General features: G+C 32.1%; 7 protein-coding genes across 7 annotated transcripts in view; 3 read left to right on the top strand and 4 right to left on the bottom strand.

Annotated features, from left to right (window-relative positions):
- Window positions 1-3,152: 3,152 nt before the first annotated feature.
- Window positions 3,153-6,049, top strand: LOC102592330 (probable receptor-like protein kinase At5g47070). The gene is made up of 6 exons (XM_006367035.2): window positions 3,153-3,231; window positions 3,544-3,797; window positions 3,874-4,018; window positions 4,241-4,362; window positions 4,461-4,590; window positions 5,571-6,049. The coding sequence occupies exons 1-6, from the start codon at window positions 3,210-3,212 to the stop codon at window positions 5,900-5,902; spliced, it is 1,005 nt and encodes a 334-aa protein (XP_006367097.1). The 5' UTR covers window positions 3,153-3,209; the 3' UTR covers window positions 5,903-6,049.
- Window positions 6,050-7,493: 1,444 nt separating this feature from the next.
- Window positions 7,494-9,958, top strand: LOC102596420 (probable serine/threonine-protein kinase Cx32, chloroplastic). Its single transcript, XM_006367045.2, has 6 exons — window positions 7,494-7,611; window positions 7,936-8,243; window positions 8,308-8,452; window positions 8,618-8,739; window positions 8,842-8,971; window positions 9,493-9,958. The coding sequence occupies exons 1-6, from the start codon at window positions 7,590-7,592 to the stop codon at window positions 9,837-9,839; spliced, it is 1,074 nt and encodes a 357-aa protein (XP_006367107.1). The 5' UTR covers window positions 7,494-7,589; the 3' UTR covers window positions 9,840-9,958.
- A 3,720-nt stretch (window positions 9,959-13,678) lies between these two features.
- On the top strand, window positions 13,679-15,058 carry LOC102596094 (probable xyloglucan endotransglucosylase/hydrolase protein 10). The gene is made up of 4 exons (XM_006367044.2): window positions 13,679-13,888; window positions 14,003-14,103; window positions 14,182-14,375; window positions 14,506-15,058. The coding sequence occupies exons 1-4, from the start codon at window positions 13,687-13,689 to the stop codon at window positions 14,906-14,908; spliced, it is 900 nt and encodes a 299-aa protein (XP_006367106.2). The 5' UTR covers window positions 13,679-13,686; the 3' UTR covers window positions 14,909-15,058.
- A 514-nt stretch (window positions 15,059-15,572) lies between these two features.
- On the bottom strand, window positions 15,573-16,160 carry LOC102592003 (pathogenesis-related leaf protein 6-like). Its single transcript, XM_006367034.2, has one exon. It carries the CDS (start codon window positions 16,156-16,158, stop codon window positions 15,664-15,666), a length of 495 nt encoding a protein of 164 aa, XP_006367096.1. The 5' UTR covers window positions 16,159-16,160; the 3' UTR covers window positions 15,573-15,663.
- A 1,597-nt stretch (window positions 16,161-17,757) lies between these two features.
- Window positions 17,758-18,447, bottom strand: LOC102591665 (basic form of pathogenesis-related protein 1-like). The gene has a single exon (XM_006367033.2). It carries the CDS (start codon window positions 18,388-18,390, stop codon window positions 17,842-17,844), a length of 549 nt encoding a protein of 182 aa, XP_006367095.1. The 5' UTR covers window positions 18,391-18,447; the 3' UTR covers window positions 17,758-17,841.
- Window positions 18,448-25,496: 7,049 nt separating this feature from the next.
- On the bottom strand, window positions 25,497-26,071 carry LOC102595432 (basic form of pathogenesis-related protein 1-like). Its single transcript, XM_006367042.2, has one exon. The coding sequence runs from the start codon at window positions 26,043-26,045 to the stop codon at window positions 25,497-25,499; it is 549 nt and encodes a 182-aa protein (XP_006367104.1). The 5' UTR covers window positions 26,046-26,071.
- Window positions 26,072-26,134: 63 nt separating this feature from the next.
- Window positions 26,135-26,161, bottom strand: part of LOC102595106 (basic form of pathogenesis-related protein 1-like) — a 1,283-nt gene continuing 1,256 nt past the window's right edge. Inside the window, exon 2 of the mRNA XM_006367041.2 lies at window positions 26,135-26,155. Within this exon, the coding sequence (XP_006367103.1) occupies window positions 26,135-26,155 (21 nt within the window). The remainder of the gene's footprint in view (window positions 26,156-26,161) is intronic.

The raw sequence follows: 26,161 nt of genomic DNA, 5'->3' as shown, positions 1-26,161 counted from the left end.
TATATATATATATATATATATATATATATGCTTAAGTCATCCATGACCCCTTAAAGTTGTCCGCATAATTCACTCAGACACCTTATCTTAGGCTTGTTCCAATTGAACACCTTTATTATTTAAAAATTATACCTATCAAACATTTTCTGACAATCAACTAAAAATAGAGAGAGTGTGTTATATACTCGCGAATGATGTGGCATAGTGACCAATAAAAAAAAGACATGTGGCATGGACCCATAATAACAATTCAAGAAAAAAATAAAATGAAAATTATGTGTTTATCCCCCCCAAAAAAAAGGAAAAGAAAAAAATCATCCTTCCCCAATTTCTTTTCAGCACAATACCCCACCCACCCACGCAACCACCCCTTTTTTTTTTCCAGAACACACAACCACCACTCCTAAATTCACTTTCTTTTTAAAACTCAATTCAGATTTGTATATTCTACTTCTTTTCTATGTTGTGATTCTTTATGGTTTGAGTTTTTAGCAGTTTTAAAGAAAATAATTTCAAATTCGTATTAGTCTTGCCGGTAAAAGTAGAGTTTCGCTGGAATTTGACGCAATCTAATTTTTATTTTTTGATGAAATACTTTTCTACGATTTCAATGATAATCTTTATCAATAATCTCTTTTGATTTTTTCTGTTTTGGCTGATTGTTTCTTTGGTTGATTTTTTTCGACAATAATATTGGCGCTAAGAACACTCTATCCTGATATATTTCTTCAGACTCAATTTGTTCCTTAAACAAAAAATGAAGAAGAAAAATTAATGGAACCAAAAAGAGGAACAAAGATTTTGTAGTGAAGAAGACGGTAAAGAAGTGTGGGGTGGGTTTTTAAAAAAAAATTAAGATTATTATTCAATTAAATTATTATTCTTTTAGTTATTGTATGCCATGTGTCAAAAAAAGACAAATTTATCAAATAATTTTTTTTTTATCTAAAAATCTGGAATCTACTCACGCGCCCAACCAGAGTGAGTTACACTTATTTTGCCACATAAGTATTTTGTGTTTAATAGGTAAATGTTTTGAATAGTTTAAGTGTTCAATAGGTACAAGTCATAGTTAATGTGTCTAAGTGAATTATGCGGACAACTTTAAGGGCCGTGAATGATAGGCCTATATATATATATAAATTCAAATGACCCAAAAGGGAGTAAATGACATATATATACAACTATTATTGAAAATTAGCAATATATAGCCTATAATTAAAATGCATTTAATAGACCAAAAGATAAGGAGCACAAAATAGCCCATTATTAACATACTGCAACTAATAGGTTTTTTTTTTTTGGAGAAACTAACCGCCACACTCAACTGGCATTAAAGACGGAACGTGGGAAACCACATAACTCCCAGAGATAATAAGCGATTCAGCATCCATAACTCCATAAATTCATAAACTTCATGTCCAATACAAAAAAAATTAAAAAATTAACGAGGTTCTACTACAAATATCAACAAATAAATGGCGTCTTTGATAGTGTTGATTCATCATAGCGGAGAATGGGATAGCACAAATAATTTTGTAAATTATTCCATGGATGGGGTGGTTATTACAACAAACATTGATTTCAACGGATTCACTCGCTTGATTTCAAGCCATCTAAATGTCGATACTTCCTTGAATTCGTTTGAATTTCATTATAAAATTGATGAAAATTCTATGCCTATGTGGATACGAAACACTATGGGATTACAAGTATACATCGAATTGAAAAAAGGTTCAGGAAACTTCAAAGACTATCCATTGTGCATAACTTGGAAAGCTATAGATATTCATCATACACTTTCAATTATTGGAGAAGAATATGAGGAGGTCGATACCCAAATCATACCATGGCTGCTCGGCAGATTACATATTTTCAACAATGCAATATTATTGAAAGTGATGCTGCTAACGTACCCTCAGAAGGTCAACTATATAAGGATAAGAAGATTTTGAAGTCTATCATTGAAAATTATGCAATTCAAATGAAGTTTCAATTTAAAGTGAACAGATCAAGTTCATCAAGGTATTATTCAATTAGTATAAGTAGAATATGAATCTATGATATCTACTACAATGTATACCTTTTCAAAAATGGTATACTTTATGAATCCAATTACTTATAAATTTTACAACTTGACTAAAATTAATATTATCAAAAGATTGGTTTTTATCACGTGATTGAATAGTCATGTATACAATGCATTATTGTATACATATTCATGTATTCATTCACTCAAAAAATTAAACTGAGTATCGAATTATCTTTTATCATGACTGGATTTTTATCACGTGAATGCACATTCATGTATACACTACATTCATGTATACATATCCGTGTATTCATTCAATAAAACTTTGTATACATTTCAGATTTTTCCTTCAATGTGTAAATGAGGATTGCACTTGAAAATTAAAATGCTCAGCATTGCACAAGTCAAAAATATTCAAAGTGAGACGATTCATTGCTTAACACACTTGTCCTGCAAAGGATATACTAATGTCACAACGAGTTGTTACCTCAACTATACTTGGAAGAGCAATACAGTACAAATATCATGACCCAAAAGCTGTATACAATGCAAGAGACATAATATGAATAAACAATTTGGACTTGATTTGACATACTGGAAAGCACATCGAGCAAAGTTAAAAGCATTGAAAATGGTTAGGGGTGATCCCACAGAATCCTATGTTGAGATACCAAGATAATTGCACATGTTAAACCTGAATCTTTAAATCTTAAAAACAATGAAAAGAGTTGAGAACAAAATACAAAGATGAAGAAAAAATAGACACATAGTATATTTTTACGGAAGGAATTCTAAAAAGTAACATCAACTATGGTATAAGTGAATGGAAGAATAATGGTTAAATATTTACAATATCAATAAAAGCTAACTAAAATTAACGTGGAAAAGAGGAGAAAAAAAAAGGAAAAACTGACCCACTACCCAATAAACTCAAATAACTTCTCATAGAATAACGTGGGCTAAAATATGCCAATTTCATTTTTAAAAAAGCTTTTTTTGTTATAAAAATAAAAAAGGGCTAAATATTGCCAATAAATAAAAGGAGATTACATGCTGTGCCATTTGTTCATTTTATAACGGACCTAAAACGAGCCCAGTATATTTCCTAAATATTTTTTAAAAAATCTGATTCCCATTCCCTAAATTGCCATTGTTATAAGTGGACTGGAAAAGAATCATGCTTCGCCGGTGTGCTGCTGGTCGGTATCTTCTATCTCTATCTACTTATCTTAATGTATTTGCTTTTCTGGGGTTTTGGTTTAATTAGGTTCATTTTTTATCTTCTTTTTTTTTTTTGAGAATAATTGTAAGTTTGGTGGTATCTTCGATTGTATATAGAATTACACTTTTATTTTTTTGATTGTTTGCAATTTTATTTTCAATCTTTGATTGTGTGCTTTGGGTGGGGATGGATGCAGAAAATCAAACATGGAATTGATGAAGCTGAATAAATTGATTATACTATACATAGTATTGTTGTTTCTCCTGAATTTCTGTTATAACAAACATAGGATGCATCAATCTGCCTTGCATACAAAAGAAATGCCCCGCTGAGGATGAACTTCATAAACTCACATTGGAGGACCTGTGTCTGTTTACTAGTCAATTTTCTCCAAAAAATCTTGTTGGAGTCACCCACTTAGGAAAACTCTATCGTGGGAAGATGGTCATTGGTGATATTACCAAGGATGTCGCTGTCAAGATTATAGGTCTTGATGAAAGGGTGTTTAAATATACAGGCAACGACAAACTGGAAAGATTTGAGGTTTGTGTGTATGTGCAAGCTCATTCTCTTGCTTCCTTACCTTAGCTGACTGTTTTCTTTGTTTATGCTTCCGTAGTATGAACTGAAATTTTTGCAAGCTCCAAGGATTAAGGGCAATCCCAACTTAGTGAAAGTGATTGGATATTGTCAAGAGGAAGAAACCTTGGGGATTGTTTATGATCTAAATCCACACGATACGTTGGAGAACTTAATTACTCGAGGTCTATCTTTACTCATCTTTAATCTTATCTATTTTCTGCTATACCTATATTTGGGTTCAAACCAAGGCAATTGTGTGTCAATCCTTTGAGCAAAGGAACTGTAGTCATTAATAGGGCAAATGTGGGGTTGCCATGGAGACGATATGCAGTGAATCTCCTTATCCAAGAATCCGTAGGAGAGATGTTGACAATCAAATTACTGTTCTGCTTTTGCTTCTTCAGCTGACTTTAATTGGAAGCAGAGGGTTAAGACAGCCCTTACATTAGCTCGCTTGCTTAATTATCTGCATGATAGGAAGTACCTGATTCGCAACTTTGCTCCATATCACATTGTGCTTGACCAGGTACATTTTGTTGTTCAATATTTTTGGTTGTCAAGATTCTATGATGTTGTATTCAGTAATTTGAGTGACTGAAGATATTTTGCGTTTCATCTCTCCAGGATTTCACGCCAATTATGTTTGAGTTTGGTTTGTTAGTTGGAGGGGTTCTGGGTAATACAATCAATGAATCAGATTTGAGATGTGCCCCATATGGCTACATGGATGCATCCATATTTGAATATGGTACTGGTATGACTCGAGTTCTCTTCTTTTGTTTCCATTAAATATAACACTAGCGAATTAGTGTTACTTTCATTATTGCATCAAATGGTATGGTGGACAGAGTGCTACCCGCCACTCCGTACCTATGGGGTAGAGAAGTATCCAATGGAATAGTGGAGGAACGTGTAAACTGGTGCGGACAACACTTTCATAAAAGAAAGAAAAAATAGTGTTATTTTATTGTCACATCACATGATATTGAAAGTAATATTTTCTTTAGAGGCACCCACAATTTTATTTCTTTAAGAGTCTTTTTGAGACTTTTCTCAGTAGTTTTCTTGGAGTGGTTGTTCTCCTCAATTTCCTTATGTTTGTTTTAATAGAAGTTGACGTTATGTTTGAAATGAAGGGACGTAGAAGAAAAGAGAAGGAAAAGAGGCAAATGATTTGTGTAGTTTTGTGTTTAAATAGAAGCAACCTCTTTACACACAAAGGTATGCGGAGGAGTGGGGTATGGTCAGCATACATTGTACCTTCCCTAGACGATCCCACTTGTGGGATTACATTGGGTATGTTGTTGTTGTGTTTCAAAAGAATCATGCTTCCCACTCCTTTCTTCTCTTCCGTTCCTTTCCTCTCCAGTTTAAATGAATATACCCTTGAGTTTCACAAACCAGTAATATTTATGGTTGATCTGGTGTGAGATAACTTGCAGATGTGTAGTTTGGGAGAGCAATATAGTTATAAAAGTATTGTTTATATATTATGTTTTTTTGTTGATTTGCACTATGCAATATATTTTTTTATGTTCTCTTTTCATTTTGTGGTTTCATTTTATTCTTGTAGTTTTTGATGTGCTTCTTTCTTTGCATTTCCAAAAATAAAATAAAAAATCATGTGCTGCTTACCTGAGAAGTCAAGTTTGTTTGCCTTAGTTTTATCTGTCATGCTAAAGCTTCTTTTCATTGTCCTATAACCATGTTTGTAATTTGTCAAATACTTTGCAGATACGTTCAGTGTCAGGTCGGATGTTTTTGCCTTTGGTGTTTTGCTCTTAAATTTTATAAGCAAAAGAGTTGTTGAGTATGGAAACCCTTTAGATAGGGCACTTGATTTATGGGCCTTGAAAGAGTTCAAGCCTGGGTGTTCATTTGTCCACCAAAGTCTTCTGAGTGATCCAGGTTTTGATCTTCTTGATGGAGCTGCAATCACAAAACTTGCAGAACAGTGTGTAGAAGAGCAACCAAAGAAACGACCAAACATGAAAGAAGTTGTTGCTCGTCTGGAAGGTTTACGTGCTGTGCAGGAGCATGTTGAAGAAATTAATGTGCATCCTTGATAGTTGGGTAGTTTTATTTGAACTCTCTTTCTTCAACATGATCAGATTTCAAAGTAGCACGCAATCTTGTTAAGTTTGATCCGATCCGTTCAAATGCCACCTCCAGAGTAAATGTGGACAAGTAAAAGTGAATAAGTGGTAGTCAAGCTTAGATTTTTAAAAGTATAATTAGTAAGGATAGTTCAGTAAAATAAATATTTTCTTCATCTCAAATTTTTATTTTACCCTTACTAGTAATTATTGTTGAAGACGCAAACACCTCAAAATGAAACATAAATAGAGTGAATGTTTCATGAAGAAATATGAAAACTTAAGGTATAAATAAGGATGAAATAGAAATAGTTAAAATTTATTTCCAATTAATATTTTCTTAGCAGTTAGGTAAAAGAAAAATAAGAGGGATTAGTTTCTTAAAGTGAGTGTGAACAAGAGACATGTAAAAAAGAACGGAAGTGAGTAGTAATTTCTTGCTTGAACTTAATATTTTTTTTCATATTATTTATGTTCGTGAATTATTTTAGTTACTTTTGAATTGTTAAAATATGGATAATTATACAAAAAAGAAGAATAGAAGGTAATGAAATTCATACAAGTAGCACACAATCACCCCTCCTTATTGACAGTCAAGAAGTTTCATTCAAATATGACTTTACTGATTCCTAAAATATGGCTAAAGTACCTGAAATGTTTTACAGTTGCAAGTATCTTAGTGAAATCAAGAGAAAATTTACAATGCACGTTTGCTTAAAACCAATGGTAATAAAAAACTCAAGAGCTGAAATTTTATAGAATTATTTTTTACAGAACTGAGACCTGTGAGAGAAAAATTACAGAGCTGAAAAAAAGCTCAAGAAAACTGCAAAGAAGAAGAGAAAAATAACTAGAGCACATCTAAGAAGTGAAGAAAGTAGAAAAGAACATGAGAAGAAAGAGTAACTCATCCCACCACAGTGAAGTTGAGTACATAATAGTAATGAAAACAGAGAAGAAAAAATAGTAGCAAATTTACTTTCACTAGTCACAGCAGTCAAAGAGAAGAAGAAACAGTATCAAACTTACTTTTACTAGTCGCAGCAGTCGAAGGTTGCAACAAGTCACAGCAGTTGAAAGATAACTTTGAAGTTGTTAACAATATTATGTGCACTTAAAAGCAATGCTATAAAAACTCAACAACTATAGAAAAAATATATAAAGATTTTGATATCTTTCCCAATATCACTAATCTAAAGAGGTAACGACAGATTTTTCGTTGCTATATCTGTCTTTCAAAATTAATTCAATTTGCCGTAACCCTTCTGCTGTTAAATCGGTAGGGAATACTAAGGTGCCAATTATTCGCGCTAATAAATAGTTCATCAACAATCTGTCGCTATATTGATAAACCAAAAATTTACTTGTTATATTCCCAACAAAATTAATTTTGTGGTCGCTAAACACTAATTTTTTTAGTAGTGGTTTATTGACTTACTCAAAAAGTTACTTACACTAAAATAGGCTAAAGAAGGGTTAAGACCCAACGTGATCAATACGATTTAATCTCATGATATAAAATCTCAAATTCTTCCAAAAGCTTGATTTGACAATTTCAGAAGTTACTCAAAATATTTTTTAAAAAAATCTGATTCCCATTCCCTAAATTCCGCGTCTCCCGTAATTCCCATTGTTGTAATTGGACTGGAAAAGAATCATGCCTCGCCGGTGGGCTGCTGGTCGGTATCTTCGATCTCTATCTAGTTATCTTAATGTATTTGCTTTTCTAGGGTTTTTTTTTCAAAGAATAATTGTTAGTTTGTGGTAGGTCTGTATATAGAATTACATTTCTATTTTTTGATTGTTTGCAATTTATTTTTATTTTCAATCTTTGATTTGAACATGGATGAAGCTTTTTGGATACTGAATAGCTAATTTGGCAAGGATTGCAATGATATACCATCTGATTTGATCTAAGAATATACCATACATAGTATGTAGTTAAGATGATATAGTATTGTTGTTTCTAACAGAGTTCCCCTTTCTTGCTTGTTTATGTACAGGATTCACTACTTTATTGACAGAATACTTCTGTCTGCCTTTCAGACAAAATAAATGCCCCGCTGAGAGTGATGATGAGGACGAGGATTTCATAATGGAGCACAATCATCATGTTCTCACACCAGAGGATCTGAACCAGTTTACCAGTCAATTTTCTTCCGAAAATCTTGTTGGAGTCACCGACTTAGGAAAGCTCTATCGTGGGAAGATGCACATTGGTTCTGATGTCAAGGATGTCGCTGTCAAGATTATATATGATAATAAAAACGTGTATCACTATACAGGCGACGACACACTGGAAAGATTTGAGGTCTGTGTTTGTGCAAGCTCATTCTCTTGTTTCCTTACCTTAACCAACTGTTTTCTTTGTTTAGAATGAACTGAAAATTTTGCAAGCTTCAAGGATTAGGGGAAATCCCAACATAGTGAAAGTGATTGGATATTGTCGCGGGGAAAAAACCCTGGGGATCGTTTATGATCTAAATCCACATGATACATTGGAGAACTTAATTACTCGAGGTGCACTTCTACTCTTATATGTATCTTAAGGAACTGTAGTCATTAATAAGGCAAAGTAGCTATTACCGGAATACAAATGTGGGGTGGCAATGGAGACATGATATGCAGTGAATCAGTAGGAGAGATGTTGACATTCCAATTACTGTTCTGCTTTTGCTTGTTCAGGTGACTTCAATTGGATGCAGAGGGTTAAGATAGCCCTTACATTAGCTCGCTTGCTTAATTATCTGCATGATAGGAAATACCTCATTCGCAACTTTGCTCCATATCACATTGTGGTTGATCAGGTACATTTTGTTGTTCAATATTTTTGGTTGTCAGGATTAATTCTATTATGTTGTATTCAGTAATTTGTGTGACTGAAGATATTTTGTGTTTCATATCTCCAGGATTTCACACCAATTATGTATGAGTTTGGTCTGTTAGTTGGAGGGGTTCTACGTAATAAAATCAGTGCATCGGATTTTAGATTGGCTCCATATGGCTACATTGATGGATCCCTCGTTACACATGGTCCTGGTATGGTTCTAGTTCTTTTCTTTTGTTTCCATTAAATATAACATTAGTGTTACTTTCATTGTTGCATCAAATGGTGTGGTGGACAGAGTCCTACCTGGTACTTGGTAGTAGACAAGTACCCTAGTGAAATAGTGGAGGAACGCTGGTACAGACAACACCGTCATAAAAAAAAAAAAAACATAGTGTTATTTTCATTATTGTTGCTGTCATTGTCACATGATACTGAAAGTAATATCTTCTCTTGGAGGTGCCTACAATTTTATTTCCTTAGAAGTTTTTGGAGACATTTGATCTCAGCAGCTGTTGTTCTCCTCAATTTCCTAATGTTTGTTTAATAGAAGTTGGTGTTATGTTTGAAATGAAGGGACGTGGAAGAAAATAGAAGGAAATGAGGCAATTGATATGTATATATAGTATTGTGTTGAAAATGAATGCTTCATTGGTTGTGTCTACCTCGCCACTTAATTGCCATTATTTTTCTTCTTTCTAGCCTATTTTGTAATTTGTCGAATACTTTGCAGATACGTTTACTGTCAAGTCTGATGTCTTTGCCTTTGGTATTTTGCTCGTAAATTTGATAAGCAAAAGAGTTGTTGTGGATACAAGAGATCGAGACGATGCAATTAATAGGTGGGTTTTGAGAGAGTTCAAGTCTGGGCGTTCAGTTGTCCACCAAACTCTTGTGGGTGATCCAGGTTTTGATCCTCTCGATGGAACTATAATCACACAACTTGCAATACAATGTATAGAAGATAAACCAAAGAAACGGCCAAATATGAAAGAAGTTATTGAGTGTCTGGAGACCTTACGTGTTGTGCAGGAGCATGACAAAGAAGTTAACTCCTTCTATAGAAACAACTCTAATTAGGAAAGCAGTTAGATACATAGATAGTTTTATTTCATTTTGAGTTTACTGAATTTGTAGTAAGTTTTGCTATCGGGTTTTTTTATCTCGTTTTGTAGCTTTATTAACTAAACACCATATGATTGTCATATAAGGTATTAAAAATTTTCACCTCAAATATTAAGAAGAATTTTTGCGCATGTTTTCAAGTGTTCATTATGAGTCACATTAAACAATGTCACCTCCTGTTAATTATATACATCAGAATCAATTGGAACATGCTTGAGATTTTACAGATCTATATGTTGAAAGCTTAAAAACATATTGACCCAATCAATTTGAACAAGAACAACTTTCATATATAGCAAACATAAAAATCATATTTGTATGCTATCTATAGTTTGCATAATTGCGTTCCATAGCAAACTTTACGTTTGCTATGGCTATTAATATGTATATTTCGCTATACATATACAAAAGAAGCAATTATATAAGAGAAACTTGCAGAAATGACTATAGTTTAAGAGTTTATGTAATTGAATAGCTATAATTATATTAATTACGCTACTTAGCTATAATTATGGTGGATATCCGATTGTATAAAAGGTAAGTTTTTATTATATACTTGTATACAACTACAATTATAATGCACCAATTAAGGTGTTTTTTGTCTTTAAAATGGCAAGCACTTAAATTACATCCCTTGAACTCACAAACTTCCATTATTAGACTACCATCCAAACTTTCCATTATAATAAAGTACGGATGTATACACCAAAACATGTATCCTTAAAATTATCAAATTGCACCTAAGCTTTTCCTTCAAAATCATGAGATGTATTGTGATTTGTATGTATTTGCATGTGCTGATTCAATAGAACGATTTAATACATACTATCTGTTTTTCTACATACATATTTATCAAAATGTATGAATTTAAATACAATTATTATACCAATGAATACAACTATTAAATATACATACATGGAATACAATGAAAAAAAATATTCATTGTTGATATCAAAATATTCATATATTAACTAATCAACAATATAAACATGTTTATACTTGAATACAAATGGATTATGCGAATGTGAATACAACTTTATTCTTATTTACCATCTTTGATTGTGTGCTTTCGGTGGGGAATGGAGGCAGAAATTCAAACATGGGAGATACTGGTAATGAAGTCTAGGCGTGTGGGGAGTGTTAAGAAGTCCCACCTTGAAAAATGAATGAAAATTTATCTACTTTTATATAAAATATTTTAGAACTCTGAATTAAATTACTTAATTATTCTTATAAATAAATTATTTTTTTACAACTATATCTAAGGTTATGTTAATGTTTGTTACATTAGCTTGAGATTGTTGTTTTATTTTAAAATATAAGACCAACAAACCAGTAATATTAAGGTTTGATCTGATGTGAGATAACTTGCAGATATGTAATTGGGGAGAGCTTAAAGTTATTGAAGTATAATTTATATATTATATTATTTTTTTTGTTGATTTTCATTATGCAATTTTTTTTATGTTTCTTTTCGTAGAGTGGTTTCATTTTATTTTTGTAGTTTTTGATATACTACGTTATTTGTATTTTCAAATATAAAATAAAATCATACGTTGATTGTTGAAGCTTCTTTTTGATTGTTCTATAACTATGTTTGTAATTTGTCAAAAACTTTACAGATACGTTAAGTGTCAGATACGATGGTTTTTGTCTTTGTTGTTTTGCTCTTAAACTTTATAAGAAAAAGAATTGTTGAGTATGAAAATCTCTTAGAAAGACCATTTGATTTATGGGTTTTGAAAGAGTTCAAGTCCGGTGTTCACTTGTCCACCAAAATTTTAAGCCCGATGTTCACTTGTCCACCAAAAGTCTTTTTGATAGAGTTGTATACAACTTATAAAACATTGGGTAGAAGAGTAACCAAAAAAATGACCAAATTTGAAAAGTTGTTGCGATTATGGAGGGCTTACGGGTTGTGCAGAAGCATGGTGAAAAAATTAATTCCTTTTACAGAAATTATATCTCACAAGCATCCTTCTTTCTTTAGCCCGATTTCCTTGATAATCATCTCCTCAACCGTTTTTTTGCAACCGCATGTCTCTGTCTCTTCTTTTATAATTTGTCATATACTTTACAGATACGTTTACTGTCAGGTCTGATGTCTTTGCCTTTGATATTTTACTCGTAAATTTGATAAACAGAAGAGTTGGTGTGGATACAAGAGACCGAGACAATGCAATTAATATGTGGGTTTTGAGAGAGTTCAAGTCTCGGCGTTCAATTGTCCACCAAAATCTTGTGGGTGATCCAGATTTTGATCCTCTCGATGGAACTATAATCACACAACTTGCAATACAGTATATAGAAGATAAACCAAAGAAACAGTCAAATATGAAAGAAGTTATTGAGTGTCTGGTGACCTTACGTGTTGTGCAGGAGCATGACAAAGAAGTTAATTCCTTTTATAGAAACAACTCTAATCAGGAGAGCAGTTAAATAGTTGGATAGTTTTATTTCACTTGAGTTTACTCAATTTGTAGTAAGGTTTGCTATTAGGTTTTTTGATCTCTTTTTTTCTAGCTTTATTAATTAAACATCATATGATTGTCGCTAAAAGGTATTTTGAACTCTCCTTCTTCAATATGGTTTGATTTAAGACCATTTTGACCCATCCAAATTTTGCCCTACCTGTCCATACACCCCTCTAAAGTAAATCAACCAAATGTCTGGGATAAACTAAATTTAGCCCTACCTGTTAATTTGTTACTGAATTTATTTAGATTATTGAACTAGGATCTTTCAATTGAGCACATGCAACGTGACAAAGTGTTTATATTAAAAACTTTCACCTCAAATATTTAGAAGAATTTTTGCGCATGTTTTCAAATGTTCATTATGAGTCACGTTAAACAATAGAGAAAATCTCATAAATAGGAAAGAGATTAAACTTAATAAGTCTCCTTAGCTACAATTTGCTTAATTACGCTCCATACCTATAGTTTCGTTTGTTATGAGTACTTTCGTTTGTATATATCACTTGCGAATATACAAATATGGTAAGTATATACACATTATGTATCTATACATTTAGAAATTGTTTAGAACTCCATTTGTATATTTCGCTTGCCAATATATAAACATGGTAATTTATTACGATTTTTCTTTCACATATACAAATCAAATGTATCAACAAATCATATACAAATAGGTAGGGTAAGAATATACAAATTCTGGTTTTATACAATCAGATACACATTTTGGATTTATACAATTATGAATTGAATCATAAATAGTAAAATTTAAGAATTAACCATAGCCGCGAATCATAAATATCCGAAACTATAGCTAAATTAAATAATATACCGTAAATGTGTCATTTCGCATAATTTTTTCCATCTTTTAAAAGGACTTGGGCCCAAGAATTTTCTCATCTTTCTTCAACTGGACTGGGCCGGGCTTGAAAATCATGTTGGGCCCAACACAAAATATGTGACGATGGGGAGAGTGAAGTCCATTGGAAAAAGATTAGTAACAAATATTAAGACTAATTAGTAGTTACCCTCAAATCTCAATATTCGAATTTAAACAAATATTGATCAAAGACAGCTTCATGACTTTATTCTCAAAATATACATCTAGCCAGATTTAGTTTTAAGCCACAAATTTTATTGAGCCGCTTTTGATAACAGCTAGCATATCCTTTGCTTCGTATTAAAGATATTCTTGCTTAAACAAAACTCTTATGGGTTCTCCTCTTTCTTGTCTCACTAGCTTAATTCCCATGCAATACCACACTATTATATATTTATATATATATTTTCAATTATCCCTATCTATTTCTTCATCCTCAAATCTTGATATGATTTCCAAGAAAAAAATGAATCATTTCCCTAGATTTATTTTCTTGGCTACTTTTTTAATTTACTTATCTCATATCGCATTAGCTTCTATAGTTTCTACAGGAGATTATAATAAGGATTTCTACGTAACATATTCACCTAGCCATATAAACACTTCTGTTGATGGCCGTACAAGAAACTTGATATTTGACAAGGAATCTGGTAATTATTAATTAATTAATTAATTCAAACGCAAATTATATATTTATTTATTTTGCCTATGAACACAATGTTAATTTGATGAAATACTTTTCGTTTGATTAACTTGTTAATCAGGTACAGAGATTGCTACAAAGGATATGTACTTATTTGGTCAATTCGACATGAAAATTAAGTTGATACCAGGAAATTCAGCAGGCACTGTTGTAGCATTTTATGTAATCATAAAAATGATTAATTATCAAATATATATTTCTTAAATTTTTTGATGAATTTGGAATTACGTATATATGCAGTTAGCTTCGGGTCAACCGAATCGCGATGAGGTAGATTTTGAATTTCTGGGGAATGTAGCTGGAAAACCTTATACTCTTCAAACAAATGTTTATGTTGATGGATTTGACGATAGAGAACAACGAATCAATTTGTGGTTTGATCCAACACAAGACTACCACACTTATTCTATTCTATGGAACCTTCACCAAATTGTGTAAGCCATTTGATCTTTTAAATACTTATCACTGAAATCATCAATGAAATTGATGGTTTAACGCCAAATTTTAATAAGAGTTCTTAAATATATCCAATAAAAGTACAACTCATTTTCGATTTTTGGGCAGGTTCATGGTAGATTGGGTACCTATTAGAACATACAGAAACCATGCAGACAAAGGAGCTAAATATCCTCATTGGCAGCCAATGGAACTCAAACTGAGCATATGGAATGGAGAAGATTGGGCAACAGATGGTGGAAAAACAAAAATTGAATGGTCAAAAGCACCCTTTGTGGCCACATTGGGAAATTATAAAATTGATGCTTGTGTTTGGAAAGGGAATGCAAGATTTTGCAGAGTAGAAAGTGAAAATCATTGGTGGAATAAGGGGCAATCTAGTACTTTGACATGGACACAAAGAAGATTGTTTAAATGGGTTAGAAAGTATCATTTGACATATGATTATTGTATGGATAATCAACGGTTCCAAAATAATATGCCCATAGAGTGCTCTCTACCAAAGTATTAATCAAATTGGACAAGTTACGTTATATTTTTATGGGCTAAATTTAATGTCTCTTGCGACTATGCATAATAAGAAAATATTATTTTCTTTTTCACTTTTGTACTCTTATGTTTGTTCTTTGCATTAAATCAAAAAGTTTATGAAGGTCCTTGGATCAAAGTATCTATATCCTATGAAGCAAAGTGATGATTTTTACTTTTATAAGTACATCAACTTTTCCTAATTTCGTGTAATGCACACTTTCCTCTTTTCATCTTTATAAGTGATTTCAAGAATGTTTTTGCTGGCATCTAATGAAGGAAATCTTTTTTTTTTTTGGGGTAATGAAGGAAATTTTTTTTTTTTTTGGGGGAGGGGGAGGGGGGATGGGGTGCAACTAGCTTTATTAGTTTACATTATCGGTTATAAATTCACATATAAGTTTTGTTTTAGATGTGGATTTTGCAATCGCAGAATTATATAACCTACCATAACAAAACACAATAATAAAATTTTCTTACCTTAACGATATGTATAACTTAAAATCAAAAAGTTATATTTTGATGCAGTAGGTCATCCTTTAAAGGAATATTGACCAAATATGTCATACATAAAACAATCTCAAACAACAAGTACAATAAAATAATTCGTGTAATTTATTGGTGCAACGAAACTAAAATGCAACGTAAATATAGAGATCATGCAAACCTCTATAAAGTACGTAGCATATACTACTAGTTTTCTTATTTGATTATAAAATTTGATGTTAGTCAGAATAATTAGTATGGGCGTTGACCAATGTAATTGCCTGGAGGATTATAGTTGCATGTAACAAACCACCAGCCGTTGGTACACTGAACTCGAGCACAACCAAGTTGAATCGAGTTTTTCCAGACTACTTGAGTATAATGTCGACATTCTTTTCCACCAGTGCAACTATTACTATTATAATCATAGTACGGTTTTTCGCCCACCCACAAGTTAACAGCAGCAGTGCCGGTCATAAAAGAACCACTTCCCTTAGCAATATTTTCGCCGTAAGGACCATTAGAGTGGACAAGATTGCAATCACTAATTCTTTGATTGGCATAAGTTTGTGCATAATTTTCAAGAGTTGTGTTCCATGTTATTGCACTAACACCAGTTACTTGAGATCGAGCTGAATTATGAGTGTTGAGATAGTCTGTTTGGGAATTTTGGGCATCACAATAAGGTAAAACAAATGCCAAAATGATGAAACAAATTAGAACATTAGAAGCTTTGAATAATGCCATTTTTAATTTGAAGAGGTGATGAGAAGGATTTGGATATGTTGGATATATTTATAGGTGGAAAATGTCAGTATTTTGCTTCGTGAAATTAGGAATTTTGCATGTGGAAAGTGAAAAGAAGTTTAGCGTTTTAAAGCAACTGTTATACATCTCCCTTGTAAAAGCTTTAACCTTAAGATACTATTTTAATTAAGTATTTAAACAATGTATACATAGACAATGTAAAAAGATATAAGTAGTAATAGTCAAATTTAAAGTTTCAAATCAGCTCATTAATAAAGTTAGTTTAGTAAAATATATAACTAATTAAAGCTTTTTCAAGGGTGTGTCAGGTTAACATGAGACAAGTAATATGAAACGGAAAAAGTAAATAACTACAAGACGAAAATCATTTACAACTCTCAACTTTGATTTAAAAATCAAACTCTCCCCTCAACTTTAAAAAATACTCATTTCCCCCATCCCTGATCCTATGCAAAGTCTATTTTACCATTACCATTTTTATTCTTTCATCTATCTAACATCTTTCAATAGTATAGTAATATTTTATTTTATAGTCAAAGGAATATATTGCAAGTAGCAGCTAGGGCACCATGCATGTATTGCGATAATTAATTATTTGGGTATCATAACCCCTTTACCAAAAGAAGTAATTAATCACGTATTGCTTAAGTTTAGCTCTTTAAATTTATTAGACAAATAAATTTGAATTGGCCTCTACTCGATTTACTACAACCATTCATGTATTATCCGAACCACTAGCAAATTGATTAATTGTTTTACTCTTTTTTTTTTAATACTATCCCATTACATTAGTTACAATGTCAAACAAATAGACATTTACATGCATGATGTCAGTAATCCTGCTACGAAAAAATTGGATGGTCACACGATAATTTCTTACTATATCATGGTAAAAGTACAAATAGTAAAGATAATAAAGATGGATTTTTGTCGAAAAATTATATTGTATGTATATGTAAATGATTCTTTTTTATGTATTGTTTCGATTACTAAACATAATTGGTCCAAAATAAGAAGAGAGATTTATGTGGTGAGAGTAATAGTATTAAATATTAAATCGAGATCAAGAATATTAAATAAAGATAATTGATATAAGTCAATTTAGCTTTTTGGTTCATTTTTTTGAAGAGGCGCATTCTAAAGAAAAACATGATAAGTAAAATGAATTGTAGGGAGTTAATGCTTTGTAAAAGGCGCATTCAAAAGAAAAACATAATAAGTAAAATGAATTGAGGGGAGTACTTATAGTTTTATAAAATAAAATTAAAATTGAATTGCTGTAATTTATCCCATTTTGCCCCTTATATTAAGAAGTTAACCATTCTGATACGTATCATAGAAATTATATATTTGATGCTATATCAAACAAGCGATTATTCTACTAAATACTAATATCAATAAAATTAGCTTAGTCTTATTCTCTTAAATAGGGTGTATGTTCATTGAAGAGAGATAAACGTAAATTAGTTATGATACTTGTTATCGGTTGATTCTTTTTAAGAGGTTCGAAAGGGAATTGTGTCAAATAATATGGGACGGGCGAATAAATAAATTCAACAGAGGCAACTAATTAAATGATCCATATATATTTATTTTCATATAAACTCCAGCATGCATATCATAGTACTACTGGATTTATTTTCCTAAATTAAAACATGACGCTTAATTTATTGAGACATCAGTTGGAAGTTCCAAGTTGGAATCGAAGTCTGGTTGCTCTTCAACAAGGAATGGACGTTGACCGCTCATATTACCACGTGGATCATAATTGCAAGTTATAAAATACCACCCGTTGTTGCACCTGACCCTAGCACAACCAAGTCGTACAGCGTTACGCCAGACCACCTGAGTATAATGTCCACATACTCTACCTGCTTGACAAGTATTCGAATTATAATTGTACCATTGCCTCTCATTGACCCACTGCTGCACGGCACCAGCCGCATTAAGCTGCGGAAATGCGGAGGCTAGGTTTTCGCCGTAAGGACCACCTGAATGCTGCATCCTGCAGTCTCCAGCTCTTTGATTAGCATAATTTTGGGCAAAGGTCGCTAGCCTATTGTCCCATGTCATAGGCCCAACACCAACTTGTCTACGAGCTTCATTGTGAGCGTTAAGATAATCTTGGGGAGTATTTTGAGCTTCGCATATGAAGGGAAATATAGCAAAGGTAATGAAACAAACAACTAAACCAATATTGGAATATCCCATTTTGTGTTTTGGTGAGAATTATGGAATAGTTTGGATGGGTTTAAATAGGGAAGAAAAAATGAATAGTCTGCAATTTTACGTCAAGAATTAAATGGATTACTCTATTTTTTTAAAAGAAAAAAATTAGTATGAGTCTATGAGATTACGTAGGTTGTGAATTAAAAACGAAGATTAACATGTCACATTATGCAACTATTCGCTTAAATGATAAGAGCCGCCTCAAGTCACTATTGACGTGATTCTTTGAACACTCATTTGTTTTAACTATTAAATTGTAACACTCTCCGTCCTAATTTTTGTCTCACTATTTAATCTGTCACTATTATTTTTAAAAGAAAAAAAGAAAAAACAGAATACTTTTTAATTATTTGTATAACTGTAAAAAAATAAATATTTTTAAGATAAAAGAAATAAGTTTTTGATAATTTTTTTAGGTTAATTAAAAAAAACGTCACATAATTGAGATAAAAAAGTTACAATTTCTCATTATCTTCTATGGATCGATGTCATTGATTTCCTCTCGTACTTAATTTTCCGTCGGAAGTAGTTAGAAAATAACATCTCACCTACTCATTGATCTCAATTTTACTCTTATATTGAAAATTACTCCACGTATTACTTAAACATACGGATACATTGGATAAATAATTCATTGACCAGTATATAGATAGGAAAAATTGTATGAAGTTTTTATTAGTAGTCATTTAATTAGTAGCAGAAATGAAATAAAAATTAAAAAAAATGTCGAAAAAATGAGAAAAAAGATAAATCCAAATGTTGGCCATAGAAAGGTTCCACATCACCTTTTCTATATCCAGCTTTATATTATTATATAGATTTGCTAAATTTGTGAAGATTCATTGTTTTAAGGATTAAAAGTGCACTTACAAATTAATCAGAAGTTAAATAAGGATACCCAAAAATCACAACTACAAAAAAACAGAATATATAAATTTTTGATGGACTAAAAATGCTTATGAATATGAAGAAGCATCAATTGCAACCTTTTATTAACTTGTTGAATGGATGCATGAATCCATTCACATCACTACTCAATTTGTTCTCTATTTAATGGGAACTCTTTTTTTTCGTTTTAGTTTGTTTAAAAAAGCTATGACTCATTTTTATATTTATAGTTATAAATAATACACTTTACCTAATCAAGCTTCACCACATATATTGGAATGAAACGAATAGGTTGGAGTAGTGAGGGTAAGATTGTATGGACAAAATATGTGTCTTAAGTAGGAATAGCAAGCAAGTGTTTGTAGTCCAACGGTTAGGATAATTGCCTTCCAAGCAATAGACCCAGATTCGACTCCCCACAGACGCAATATGCATTAATTTTTATTTATTGACACTTTATTTCCGTATTTAGAACTAATAAATATTAAATAGATAGAATAAATTTTAGTATTACTTTGTTATAGGCAACACAAATTAGCCTCTTTGCTTTTTTATTGCGATACTTTATCTCATTTGTTATAAGAAAATTGTATTGTATATTTTTTTTCTTAATTTAATTTTAAAAATTACTATATTTCTCAAATTATTATTTATCAATTTAAAAATTATAAATCAATTAAATGTAATAAGAATCCTAACAAAATTAAGAAGTAGCTTATTTTTAGCAAAACAAGTACTGCCGTATCGAAGGAGTATTATTTTGGCAAACAAAAAAAAAAACCCGCCCTTTTTCGGAAAATTAAAAAACTCATTAAAACTGCCTTAATTTTTGGAAAAGAAAAAGTTAGTAAATATGTAATAGGAATCCTAATAAAAGTCAAAAAGTGCTTTATTTTTTTTTCGTTTTCCCTAAAACTAGTTGTGGTAGGAAACAACTTGTTTATGAATTGAGTCATTATATAAAGAGAGGGATATGTGTATGAATTGGGTCAAAGTCTGAATAAAACAAGTCATCATGGAGACGAACTTCTATTCATCAGTCAGGGCTCAAGAGAAGGCTCAAGAGAAGGACAAAAAATATTTGTCATCAATCACTTCCAAGGAACAAATTGATGTTAACGAGAAGGGCATATATTGCTTGGCTCGCTGGGACGATTGGGGTGTTTTCATTGACATGTGTGAATGTTTTATTTATAACATCAAATGTCATACCAAAATCATGCTCCCTTATTATTATCACTGCGATGACTGGATAACAGAGGTGCGAAAGTGTGTTGTTTCCCCTTCAACATATGAATATTTTCCCTACGATGATCAATACTTATGCAACGTCTCCCTATTCTTTCGCGAAGAACCGTATTGTCTAATTACTGGTCCTCCTTATTATAAAAAGTGGATAAAGGTAAAACTGTATGATGATAACAGGTTGATCGACGCAGTCACCTTCTGCAACGGTGAGAAAATATGCACTCTGTTTCAGGAAGGGAAACTAGGCATAATACAAATGATCCCTGAAATAACTAAAACTACTTGTCTGTCTCCTCTCACAACATTCAGGGCACCCATAGATGCCACTGCTATGCATCGAAGAATACACTTGGTTTCGTGGCAAGACCAATTGTTTCTAGTTCAACAAAAATCGGATCACCTTCTATCTTTGAGGTTTGGGAGGTCGACTTTGAAACTAATCAATTCAACAGAGTATTCAATTTGGACGGATTTATTATTTTTCTAAGTGGACAATTCTCTGCTGCAACTTCTTCATCTCTACCTCAAGAAAATAACAATGTCTATTTCACACAGTGCAATGATCACCGCACTTTATATGCCTTTCACATTGGCGAACAAAGCTTGTCAACCACTAAGCAATTTCGTGTCCACCGTCCTCCCAATTCGGTTCCTCCTCTATTCGCCAGGTAATTAATTAATTAATTTCATTGTCTACGTTATATGTTTGTGAATATTATATTGTTCATAACATTTGATTTTGATAACTTATTTAGGTCAGGAAGGGCCAAAATTCAACATAACACTAGTACTAGTACTAGAGGCGACAAGTTGAAAAAGCGTCGATCCCGTATTAACAGTAAGCCTGCGCCTGTAGACAGCAGTATTTGCATCCATCTTTCTCAAGACCTTCAAAGGGAAATTTCTCGTCATCTACTTTCTCAAGAAGCATACATGAATTTTCGCTTGGTGTGTAAATTATGGAGATCCGTTGCTCCTCCACTACGTTGGAAAGTGGTTGTTGATGATCATGCAGCTGCTTCTTATCATCAAGACTCCATGTGGCTTCTATCTCTAAACCAAAACGATGGTTTGTGCACCTTTTATAATCCCTTTAGAAATTTCAACTGTTATATGAGAAACAACGATTTTGTAGGCTGTGAAATTCGGTATGCAAAAGATGGATGGCTTCTTGTGTCTAAGGGGAAGTCTCTCTTCTTACTTGAGCCTTCACCTTCTGGGAAGCAAATAATTCATCTCCCACAAAAAACAGACGACTATTTCTGTGACATTATGTCATTCTCAACTTCTCCAACTAGTTCTTCTGCCTGGTTAATCTTTGGTATAGCTTCCTTAAACTTGTTTCAAGTTAGGATTTCATATTTGAGACAAGGGGATGATAAATGGACTAGTATCACAAGGGACAGTGAGGTGCCATTCATACTTTCATCTTCTAGTCCGGTCTACTTTGGTGAAGAATTTTGTGTCATTGGCAAATACGGTGATGTTGGTGTATTTGGCATCTTGAAAGACGGAGCCCCTTATTGGGTTATCCATCAACTTTCTCAACTATATTCACCTCCTATTTCTGGTGCTTGCCGTTTGTTTTTAGTTCAACGTCAGGATCAAAATGTGCTACATTTCGTGGTTGTGACACCACAACATGATGTTCATGTTTATGAACTAGATTTTGGAAGCAACATAATAGTCAAATTAGTAAAAGAAGTAAAAAATTGGCTTCTTTTCACTAGCGAAGCCTCATCTATGGCTGTTTGTGGCATGAACGTAAATGTAGATAATGCAGTTTTCTTTCCCACTTTCAACACTTGTAACGACTATACCTACTACTCTTTGGAAGATGTCGCGTTCAAAGTATTGAAAGATAATTGTACGGATAAAACGCAACAGAAAGAGCTTTTAAATCGTGTTTGGATCCGCTGTGAACTGATAGAGAATTGACTCTCTTATGTATTGTAGTAGTTTTCTTTCTTGATCTTTCTACCCTCTCTTATATATTTCTTTCTTTTTTGTTGAAGTGAATAAATTAGACTTACTTACAAGGATAATTTACTTAGCCTTTTAAGTTTCTTTCTTTACTGGTATGGGTTTGTTGATTAAAATTTATTTTTAATGTTTGTAAGATAGAATATAGAGTAAAAAGAAAGTTTTTTTTCGTTCTTTAGATCTTCACCGACGTTCTTGCTAAGTAAGATGACTAGGTTGAAACTATAATTTTTATTCTTTCCCAATTATGTATCTCCAACAACACATAAAGTCAGTGGAATATGAATATATTAAGTTAATACTATTAGATGGTTTATACAAGATCAAATTTTAATGTGAAAATTCTTTTTTTTCCTCAAAGTTTCAGCGAATAAGACATCTAATTCCAAAAAGAAAATAAAAACTGAATTGTTTAGTTATCTCTAATTTCAGAATATCTAAAACAAAAAATATTACTAACATGCATATTTGATCGATTTGTTTATAAAAATATAAAAAGATTAATAACCCGATCTTGTAATCCAAAATTAAAGCAACCAGTCCTTTTATGTTACTTGAACGATTTGACACTCACAACCTTCAAATTCTAGATCCGTCTCTGGTCGAGGGGTTGCATATTAATGATGTTGTCATGATGGAATTGCGCCAATGTGGATGCTTCCTCGTTTGGATCCTTATCTTCCTTTATAAGACACATTTTAACATCAATTTCTAGCTCAATTCAACAGTATTTGGCAAGTTCGTATACAACTCATTGGCCTCCCATTCCAATAGATTATGAGAGAATTGTGCATATATTTAAAATATAACAAAAAAAATAAAGGGGAAGGGACCACCAACCACTGCACACAAAGAAGTGTTAAAATTTTATCAAAAACTAGGGTTACCAAACTGAAAAGAACTATTCCGTCAACAATCCAAAGAAAGAAATGAAAATAATTATACATGAGTAAGACAAACAATTGAAAAACTAGATAAACAGACCTTACCAGGGAGAGAAGAGGCACAACTGGCCGATAGGTAGACATGTGACAGTTTTTAATTATTTTTTTATCAGCAAAAACAAAGCTCAAAAGAGCCGTTCGTAATTATTATATGAGAAAAGACATAAAATTATAATTGAAGTTGTCTCGAATTTTTAAAAAGACATCTTAACTTTGCGGGCGTCCTATTAACCCATAAAATTATTGAATATTGTTGTAAATGAGCCATTTTGAACCATTTCCTCACCTGGTAAGACGCGCGTGAGGCTCACACTAGTTTAAATCCGGCCCAATTCGTTTCAAAAAGTGATGCTCACGTGTGATACACACAACCTATATTTGTATTTCCACTAAAACTAAAAAATGTTCCTAAATTAATTTCTCTCCCCGTCAAATTCGACATTTTCACTTACATTTTGTTTATTTATTAATATAAAACCCTTTCCTTTAATCTCTCTCTCTCATCGATAGTTTTGGGAAAAAATTTGGTGGAACAAAGATCCTTATTCTTTCAGCTAATTAGATCTTCTTGATTTCAGTATATAATTATCTTTTTCTGTGAAACTTTTTCCTCTTGTTATTTCTCTTTCTTGGTGTTGAAAACAAGCGAAATGTGACACTTTTTAATTGGTTTTTATGAGCAAAAACAAATTTTCATGTGCGTGTTGTGCATGTTCACAAACTAGGTGAGAAAATGGGTCAAAATGACCCTTTTACAACGATATTCAATATTTTTACAGGGTAATAAGACGCCCGCAAAGTTACGATGTCTTTTTAAAAAAATTAGGACAACTTCAATTGTCTTATTTATGTCTTTTCTCTTATTATATATATAAATATACAAGTAATTAACCTATGTTTCGCGCTATCATAATTAATGATCTTATTAAGCTTACAAATTTGAATATTAAAACTAACAAAATATACTAAAGTTATTAAGAACTTCCTAAATTAAAAACAATTAGCATATCATAAGAACTTCTATTAATGTAATATTACAAAAGTTTTACGTATCTTCTATAAATTTTCAGAGTGTAATACTTATTGCTTGATATAATTGGCTTCTCAAAATTACTTGATTTTTTATGAAATAATCAATTATTGCCTATTCTATTTTTGTGTACAGGAAAAGAATCACATGCTCAATTTCATGGCATATCTGTACGTATTCTCAATATCAAAATTATAAACGATTAAAAACAAGAGTTTTTTTTATAATATAAATAAGTTGAACCTAATTAATATACAACACAAAAGAACTTCATCTTCTTAAAGTTATGCCAGGAATTAGCTTGATCTTCTTCAACAATCGAGATACGTAGATAATTTAAAGTATTATGTAAGTCTAGTCACAACAAAGCCCTCGAGTTGATCGATGATCGCAAGGAGAAGAATTATAGGTATGTATCTATAGTATTTCTAAAGATTGTAACTCACACAAGTTATTGAAACAAATATTAATACTCGTCACTATTTTTCAAGAACTAAATTTAATCGTTACAAAAATCTTTCTCAAAGGAAACAAAAATAAAGTTTTTTATCTCTCTCGCGTGCTATACAACAATATCAGATCTTAGCTTGTTGAGAAAAAAATAATTATTTGTATAGCAACAAAAATTTAGAATGAAAACAATTATCATGTTTAAGGAGTTAGTTAATTCCCTAAATTATGTGTGACCAGCTTGTCGGGGAAAAAGAATTGTTTGTGAGGAAAAACATAGCAACTAGAATTTAGAATGAAAACAATTATCATGGTTTTATGGTTAATTGTTAAAAATACTTGTTATCGATTGAAATTTCTTAGAGACGTTTCAAAGGGGATTATATGACAAATTTTATGAGACAGCGAATAAATAAATTAAATTAAACCAAGAAGCAATTATTTAAACGGTCCATGTATATTTATTTTCATATAACTCCAGTTATTGCATGCATAGCATAATACTAACTGGATTTATTTAATTTTCCTTATTTAAAACATGAAGCTTAATTTATTGAGACATCAGTTGGAAGTTCCAAGTTGGAATCAAAGTCTGGTTGCTCTTCAACAAGGAATGGACGTTGACCGCTCATATTACCACGTGGATCATAATTGCAAGTTATAAAATACCACCCATTGTTGCACCTGACCCTAGCACAACCAAGACGTACCGAGTTACGCCAGACCACCTGAGTATAATGTCCACATACTCTACCAGCTTGACAAGTATTCGAATTATAATTGTACCATTGCCTCTCATTGACCCACTGCTGCACGGCACCAGCCGCATTAAGCTGCGGAAATGCGGAGGCTAGGTTTTCGCCGTAAGGACCACCTGAATGCTGCATCCTGCAGTCTCCAGCTCTTTGATTAGCATAATTTTGGGCAAAGGTCGCTAGCCTATTGTCCCATGTCATAGGACCAACACCAACTTGTCTACGAGCTTCATTGTGAGCGTTAAGATAATCTTGGGGAGTATTTTGAGCTTCGCATATGAAGGGAAATATAGCAAAGGTAATGAAACAAACAACTAAACCAATATTGGAATATCCCATTTTGTGTTTTGGTGAGAATTATGGAATAGTTTGGATGGGTTAAATAGGGGAGAAAATTTGAATAGTTTGGATGGGTTACTCTATTTTTTTTATAAAAAAAAAAAATTTTTCTTTTT

This window comes from Solanum tuberosum, unplaced genomic scaffold (genome assembly GCF_000226075.1).
Source record: "Solanum tuberosum cultivar DM 1-3 516 R44 unplaced genomic scaffold, SolTub_3.0 scf00682, whole genome shotgun sequence".
Lineage (NCBI taxonomy): Eukaryota > Viridiplantae > Streptophyta > Magnoliopsida > Solanales > Solanaceae > Solanum > Solanum tuberosum.
Note: the sequence above shows the minus strand (reverse complement) of the source record. Positions and strands in the feature narration are given on the sequence as shown.

Coding starts and splice junctions, on each gene's coding strand:
- LOC102592330 (XM_006367035.2), top strand. CDS start 3,210: ATGCTTCGCCGGTGTGCTGCTG. Junction 4,363..4,460: donor ATCACATTGTGCTTGACCAG/GTACATTTTGTT, acceptor TCATCTCTCCAG/GATTTCACGCCAATTATGTT. Junction 4,591..5,570: donor CATATTTGAATATGGTACTG/GTATGACTCGAG, acceptor AATACTTTGCAG/ATACGTTCAGTGTCAGGTCG.
- LOC102596420 (XM_006367045.2), top strand. CDS start 7,590: ATGCCTCGCCGGTGGGCTGCTG. Junction 8,453..8,617: donor GGAGAACTTAATTACTCGAG/GTGCACTTCTAC, acceptor TTGCTTGTTCAG/GTGACTTCAATTGGATGCAG. Junction 8,740..8,841: donor ATCACATTGTGGTTGATCAG/GTACATTTTGTT, acceptor TCATATCTCCAG/GATTTCACACCAATTATGTA.
- LOC102596094 (XM_006367044.2), top strand. CDS start 13,687: ATGATTTCCAAGAAAAAAATGAATCATTTCCCTAGATTTATTTTCTTG. Junction 14,104..14,181: donor GCACTGTTGTAGCATTTTAT/GTAATCATAAAA, acceptor GTATATATGCAG/TTAGCTTCGGGTCAACCGAA. Junction 14,376..14,505: donor TGGAACCTTCACCAAATTGT/GTAAGCCATTTG, acceptor ATTTTTGGGCAG/GTTCATGGTAGATTGGGTAC.
- LOC102592003 (XM_006367034.2), bottom strand. CDS start 16,158: ATGGCATTATTCAAAGCTTCTAATGTTCTAATTTGTTTCATCATTTTG.
- LOC102591665 (XM_006367033.2), bottom strand. CDS start 18,390: ATGGGATATTCCAATATTGGTTTAGTTGTTTGTTTCATTACCTTTGCT.
- LOC102595432 (XM_006367042.2), bottom strand. CDS start 26,045: ATGGGATATTCCAATATTGGTTTAGTTGTTTGTTTCATTACCTTTGCT.